At 48.2% G+C, this 7,505-nt stretch overlaps 1 protein-coding gene across 2 annotated transcripts; it reads left to right on the top strand.

Annotated features, from left to right (window-relative positions):
- The first annotated feature begins 3,252 nt into the window (after positions 1–3,252).
- LOC129475469 (hexokinase-2-like) lies at positions 3,253–7,032 on the top strand. Of its 2 annotated transcripts, XM_055267530.2 has the most exons (2): positions 3,253–4,056; positions 4,150–7,032. In XM_055267530.2, the coding sequence occupies exons 1-2, from the start codon at positions 3,561–3,563 to the stop codon at positions 6,312–6,314; spliced, it is 2,661 nt and encodes an 886-aa protein (XP_055123505.1). In that variant the 5' UTR covers positions 3,253–3,560; the 3' UTR covers positions 6,315–7,032. The 2 variants fall into 2 exon arrangements, with proteins under 2 accessions (XP_055123505.1, XP_055123504.1); XM_055267529.2 differs by having other exon boundaries at positions 3,253–6,476.
- The last annotated feature ends 473 nt before the right edge of the window (positions 7,033–7,505 follow it).

Here is a 7,505-nt window from a genome sequence, read left to right as displayed (position 1 = left end):
ACCCCAGGCAATGACCAGTTTACTTTCTATATCTAGTTTATCTCTTTGAAATTTCACATAAGTGAAATTATACAATATGTAGTGTTTTGTAATTTGTTTCTTTCATTTAGCATGCTTTTAAGGTTCACATGTGTTGTAGCATGTATTAATACTTTACTCCTTTGCATTACTGGATAATACTGCCTTATATGTCCGCAGTTCATTTGTTTATCCATTTACCAATTGATGGGCATTTGGGTCATTTCTATTTTTTGGCTATTATGAATGACTCTGTTATAAACATTTGTGTACAAGGTTTTATGTGGACATATGTCTTCATTCCTTCTAGAAGTGGAATACCCTGGACATATGGTAGCTCTAAGTTTAACCTTTTGAAGAACTGCCAGACTGTATTCCAATGTGGATGCATCATTTTACATTCTCGACAGCAGAATATGAAGGTTCTATTTTTTTCCACATTTTTATCAACCCATTTTATCATCTTTCTTTTGGATTATAAATATCTTAGTGGGTGTAAAGTGCTATTTTATTGTGGTTATAATTTGTATTTACGTAATGACTAATGATGTTGGCTAGGAACTGTTGTGGATCCACAGCACAACACAGCTGCCCCGTGGAAAAAGTGACCAGGCTGTTTTCCAGGGTCCCTGATTTCACTTCTCTGTACTGGGCATGGTTTCCTGACCTGAGACTTCAGCACAACTACCCTGCCTCCACATGAACACTGCAGTTGGAGGCAGCTCTGCATTTCTCTCAGGAGGACATCTAAGAAACAACTCACAATCCCTCTGCCATTGCAGCTGCAGTGATACTGCCCTAACTGCCCTCAGGCAGGGAAAGGAACAAAGGGTCTAGTCACTGTTCACATGTCCAGCACACTGAAGTCATGATATGGAGAGGTATCCAGTCCCTTTTCCTTGTGAGCCCCCAACTTCACTTTTCACCAGGCAGGGCCCTAGCTCAGGACCTCAGTTTAGCTGCCCCACCCACAACTGAGCACACCTACAGGTAGTGGCACTGAGTTTCCCTGGGGAAGATCTTCCAGAGGCAACCAACAGCCCCTCTGCCACTGTCACAGCAGTGGTTCTGTCCCTGCTGTCCTCAGTGTAAGGAAAGAAACAAAGAGCCTAAGGACTTCACACATGCTCCCAGCATGCCACAGTCACATAGAGAGAGGAGCTCAGTCTCTTCTGCCTGTGAGTTATTGACCTCTGCTCCTCAAAAAGCAGAGCTCCAAGCTCAGGACAGCAGTGCAGTCACCCTGTCCCCTGGATGAACATACCCAGTAACAGCGTCTCCACATTTCTCTTAGGTGAAACTCCCAGAGCCATCTGAAATCTCCTCTCCCACTGCCATTGCAATGATACTGCCCTTGCTCCCCTTAGATTGGGAAAGGAGAAAATACTCTGAGGGCTTTAACCACACCTCCAGAAAGCTGCAGAGGGAGAAGAGGCCAATCTGCTTCCCTTGTGATCCACTCACCCCCAGTTGTTACCAAGCAGCACCCCCTCCCCCTGGCTTGAGCCCACAGTGCAGCCACTCCAATCACATTAGTTGATAGCGGCTCCGCATCTCTGTGGTGTAAAGCTCCATGAGACAAGTGAACCTCTGTAACACCCACTGCTATGGTCCCTTCCCTTGCTGCCTCCAAGGTGGGGAGGGAACATAAAGCCTGAGCTCACCCCAGACGTGCAGTGTGCAGCCTGGGAGTGCCAAGCCAAGATCTGCATCCAGTACTCAAGTGGGAAAGGAATAAAACTTTCAGAGCACTAGGAAGGACCATGATTGCAATTGTGAAAAAACACAGATAAGCCATGTGATTGAGCAAGGGGCTGCATACTGGCCATTTTGCTTAAGCACAGTCTACTAGATTGAAGACCAAAACTTCTACACCAAAATACTTTGCTAATATACTCTATGAAACCAAGGACAAGAATTCACCTACAAATAAAGACCCTGCACAAAGCTTCAGCTCTCTGAATACATCCTAAAAAGAAGTCTACTGCCTGTACTCAAATTACACCACAGTTAAAAGAACAACAGCCCACACAGATGAGAAAGAACCAGCACAATAACTCTGACAATTAAAAAAGTCAGAGTGACTTCTTTCCTCCAAATGACTGCACCATTTCCCAAGAAAGACTTCTTACCTGGCTGAAATGGCTAAAATGACAGAACTAGAATTCAGAATATAGATAGTAAATGAAGATCATCAAAACTCAGGAGTGAACACCCAATCCAAGGATTCTAAGAATTACAATAAAATAAAAAAATAAGCTGGTAGACAAAGAGGCCATTATAAAAAAGAACCAAATAAATCTGACAGAATTGAAAAACACACTATAAGAATTTCATAATATAATCACAAGTATTTACAGTAGGATAGACCAAGCTGAGGAAAGAATATCAGGGCTCAAAGACTAGCTATCTAAAATAATTCAATAAGACTAAAAACAAAAGAATGAAAAAGATGAACAAAACCTCTGAGAAATATGAGATTATGTAAAAAAATCAAATCTATAACCCACTTGTGTCCCTGGAAGAGATGCGGAGAAAGTAAGCATCTTGGAAAACATATCTCAGAATATTGTCCAAGAAAACTTTTCCAACCTCACTAAAGGGTCAACATTCAAATTAAGGAAAGGCAGAAAACCCTTGCAAGATACTACATAAGAAGACCATCTCAAAGACACAAAATTATTAGATTCTCCAGGGTCAAAATGAAAGAAAAAAATGTTAAAGGCAGATAGAGAAAAGGGTCAGGTCACCTACAAAGGGAACCCCATCAGGCTAACAGCAGAACTTTCAGCAGAAACTCTATAAGCCAGAAGAAATTGGGGGCCAATAATCAGCATTCTTAAGGAAAAGAGTTTCCAATCAAGAATTTCATATCCAGCCAAACTAACCTTCATATGTAAAGAACAAATAAGATCTTTTTCAGATAAACAAGTGCTGAGGGAATAAGTTAACACCAGACCTGCCTTACAAGAGGTCCTGAAAGGAGTGCTAAATATGGAAGGAAAAGAATATTACCAGGACCACAAAAAGACACAAGTATACAGGCCAGTGACAGTATAAAGCAACCACACAAACAAGTTTGCATAATAACCAGCTAAAAACATGACGTTGGCAGGAGTCCTGGGCTGCCGCTGGCAACATCCTGTCATCTAGCTAAGAAAATCCGCGGGCCGGAGCCACGCGCCTGTGAACCGGAGAGGTCCCACTGCCTGAGTGGAGCCGGGCTGAGATTCTTCTCAAGTTGAGCCTCAGTGATCCTGTGGCCGAAGTTAGCACCTTGACATGGGACAACAGGACAGGTCGCCAGGAGAGAACTGAGGCACCTTCTAGCAGTTGTGACGCCAAAATCACGTCTCTGGAGACCCGCGCCCACCACCAGCCAGGCGCACCCTCGCCGTTAGCCTTCTCTGTGAGCCGTCCGGACTCCCAGCTCCCGGCCTGGCAGCCGAGCCCCAGCACAAAGCAGTCGGACCGCGCCGCCTGCCTCCCCGCTCGCGCCCCCGCCTCGGTTTCCCAACTCTGCGCCGTCGGGCCACGGCAGGATGATTGCCTTGCATTTGCTTGCCTACTTCTTCACGGAGCTCAACCATGACCAAGTGCAGAAGGTTGACCACTATCTCTACCACATGCGCCTCTCTGATGAGACCCTCTTGGAGATCTCTAAGCGGTTCCGCAAGGAGATAGAGAAAGGGCTTGGAGCCACCACTCGCCCCACTGCAGCAGTGAAGATGCTGCCCACCTTTGTGAGGTCCACTCCAGATGGGACAGAACACGGAGAGTTCCTGGCTCTGGACCTTGGAGGGACCAATTTCCATGTGCTTTGGGTGAAAGTAACGGACAATGGGCTCCAGAAGGTGGAGATGGAGAACAAGATCTATGCCATCCCCGAGGACATCATGCGAGGCAGTGACACCCAGCTGTTTGACCACATTGCCGAATGCCTGGATAACTTCATGGATAAGCTACAAATCAAAGACAAGAAGCTGCCATTGGGTTTTACCTTCTCGTTCCCCTGCCACCAGACTAAACTAGATGAGAGTTTCCTGGTCTCATGGACCAAGAGATTCAAGTCCAGTGGAGTGGAAGGCAGAGACGTTGTGGCTCTGATCCGGAAGTCCATCCAGAGGAGAGGGGACTTTGATATCGACATTGTGGCTGTGGTGAATGACACAGTTGGGACCATGACGACCTGTGGTTATGATGACCACAACTGTGAGATTGGTTTCATTGTGGGCACGGACAGCAACGCCTGCTACATGGAAGAGACGCACCAAATCGACATTGTGGAAGGTAACGAGGGGCAGATGTGTATTGATATGGAGTGGGGGGCCTTCGGGGACGATGGCTCGCTCAATGACATTCTCACTGAGTTTGACCAGGAGATTGACATGGGCTCACTGAACCTGGGGAAGCAACTGTTTGAGAAGATGATCAGTGGGATGTACATGGGGGAGCTGGTGAGGTTTATCCTGGTGAAGATGGCCAAGGAGGAACTGCTCTTTGGGGGGAAGCTCAGCCCAGAGCTTCTCAACACTGGTCGCTTTGAGACCAAAGACATCTCAGACATTGAAGGGGAGAAGGATGGCATCCGGAAGGCCCATGAGGTCCTGATGCGGTTGGGCATGGACCCGACTCAGGAGGACTGTGTGACCACTCACCGGATCTGCCAGATCGTGTCCACACACTCTGCCAGCCTGTGCACAGCCACCCTGGCAGCCGTGCTGCAGCACATCAAGGAGAACAAAGGCGAGGAGCAGCTGCACCCTACTATTGGGGTCGACGGCTCCATCTACAAGAAACACCCCCATTTTGCCAAGCATCTACATAAGACCGTGTGGCGGCTGGTGCCCGACTGCTATGTCCGCTTCCTCCGCTCCGAGGATGGCAGTGGCAAAGATGCAGCCATGGTGACAGCAGTGGCTTACCGGCTGGCCGATCAACACCGTGCCCGCCAGAAGACACTAGAGCCTCTGCAGCTGAACCATGACCAGCTGTTGGAGGTCAAAAGGAGGATGAAGGTAGAAATGGAGCGAGGTCTGAGCAAGGAGACTCACGCCAGTGCCCCCGGCAAGATGCTGCCCACCTACATGTGTGCCACCCCTGATGGCACAGAGAAAGGGGACTTCTTGGCCTTGGACCTTGGAGGAACAAATTTCTGGGTCCTGCTGGTCTGTGTTCGGAATGGGAAGTGGGGTGGAGTGGAGATGCACAACAAGATCTACGCCATCGCGCAGGAGGTCATGCATGGCACCGGGGACGAGCTCTTTGACCACATTGTCCAGTGCATCGTGGACTTCCTCGAGTATGTGGGCATGAAGGGCGTGTCCCTGCCTCTGGGTTTTATCTTCTCCTTCCCCTGCCAGCAGAACAGCCTGGACGAGAGCATCCTCCTCAAGTGGACAAAAGGCTTCAAGGAATCTTGCTGTGAGGGCGAGGATGTGGTGACCCTGCTGAAGGAAGTGATCCATCGTCGAGAGGAGTTTGACCTGGATGTGATTGCTGTGGTGAAAGACACAGTGAGAACTATGATGACCTATGGCTTTGAAGACACTCACTGTGAAGTTGGCCTCATCGTTGGCACGGGCAGCAACCCCTGCTACGTGGAAGAGATGCACAACGTGGAACTGGTGGAAGGAGAAGAGGGGCGGATGTGTGTGAACATGGAATGGGGGGCCTTTGGGGACAATGGATGCCTAGATGACTTCTGCACAGAATTTGATGTGGCTGTGGATGAGCTTTCACTCAACCCTAGCAAGCAGATGTTCGAGAAAATGATCAGTGGAATGTACCTGGGTGAGATTGTCCATAACATTCTCATCGATTTCACCAAGCGTGGGCTGCTCTTCCGAGGCCACATCTCAGAGCGACTCAAGACAAGGGGCATCTTTGAAACCAAGTTCTTGTCTCAGATTGAGAGTGACTGCCTGGCCCTGCTGCAAGTCCGAGCCATTCTGCAACACTTAGGGCTTGAGAGCACCTGTGACGACAGTTTCATTGTTAAGGAGGTATGCACCGTGGTGGCCCGGCGGGCAGCCCAGCTCTGTGGCGCAGGCATGGCCGCTGTGGTGGACAAGATACGAGAAAACCGTGGGCTGGATGCTCTCAAAGTGACAGTGGGGGTGGATGGGACCCTCTACAAGCTACATCCTCACTTTGCCAAAGTCATGCATGAGACAGTGAAGGACCTGGCTCCGAAATGTGATGCGTCTTTCCTGCAGTCAGAGGATGGCAGCGGGAAGGGGGCGGAGCTCATCACTGCTGTGGCCTGCCGCATCCGTGAGGCTGGACAGCGATAGAACCCCAGAAATCGGAAGGGACTTCCTCTTTCTCTCCCTCTTCCCTGTTTCAAATTACAAGATGTCATCCCTTTGTGTCAGAGAGAGACCCCTTGGCTTTTCCTTGGCAGAGAGGACCCCACTGCACTGGGTTTTGTCTCTGCATCTCATGGTAGAGCTTGGTGGCCGAGCTTGGCCCTATTAAGATAAATACAGTTCCAAATAAGGATTTGTTCACGTGTCACAACCATTCCCATTGGTTCTCTTAAAACGTGAAAATTGTCACCCTCAGTAATCACCCTTGCCAAATTCCATGTCCCTGTATAATTCTACAGGATGGGGACACTAATGAAGATATGGTTGCTTCACCTTGGAGCCTGAACATGACATTTCTAGCTGGGGTGCATTCCCCAGCACTGACGTTGTTACTGATTCTCCTGTCAGAGATCTGAGAGGTCTCCACTGAGGATGCGAGCCTGATTGTCCTACAGACAGACGTGGGGAGGGTGGAGGGGCGACAGTGGAGGGAAATCCATGGATATCCACGCAGCAGCCCCTCTTTTACCTCATCTACAAGAATTTGCCCTGTGGATTCCAGCATTTGCTATTCCTGGAATCAAGGAATCCCAAGTCTGGGCAATGAAACCAAAGCCAGGAGTTGACGCATCCTGCAGTCGGGCCAGCCTTCGCACCTCAGCGGGGTGCACATGTTATCCACGAACAATGGACCTTTGGGGAAGGGGGAGTTTTTAGTTTGTTTTACAAATTTTTCCTGCAAAAGTGGAAACACTGTATTTTTATTTTAATTTATATTTGAAATTTTATTTAGTTCTTGAAGTAGATCTTCTTCTTCATGTTGACATGTAATGGTCAGTTGTACATAATGTATTTATATGTTAATTTGTTATGTATACAGATATGCAAGTCTTGTCAGAATTGGCCTCAGTGTAGTTAAAGGGTGGAAGAGGAAGATACTGACTAGTCACAGAAATACCTCATTCGCCTGTGGGAAGAGAAGAGAAGCCTCTTCAGGGTGAGTGAATGGCAAAGTGGTTGCTTCTGGCTTCTCCTTCCCCTGTGGTCTTGGAATTGTGTGGAAGGCAGGGACAGAGATGGAGACTGAAGAGACCACAGCAATTGGCTCCTCCATCTAGAGATTTTCTTGGGGCAATATTCCATGGGATGTTAAGCAAAGGAAACCAAAGGAATCGT

The sequence above is a fragment of the Symphalangus syndactylus genome, chromosome X (genome assembly GCF_028878055.3).
Source record: "Symphalangus syndactylus isolate Jambi chromosome X, NHGRI_mSymSyn1-v2.1_pri, whole genome shotgun sequence".
In the NCBI taxonomy this organism is placed as follows: Eukaryota; Metazoa; Chordata; class Mammalia; order Primates; family Hylobatidae; genus Symphalangus; species Symphalangus syndactylus.
This window is presented reverse-complemented; position numbering and strand designations above follow the sequence as displayed.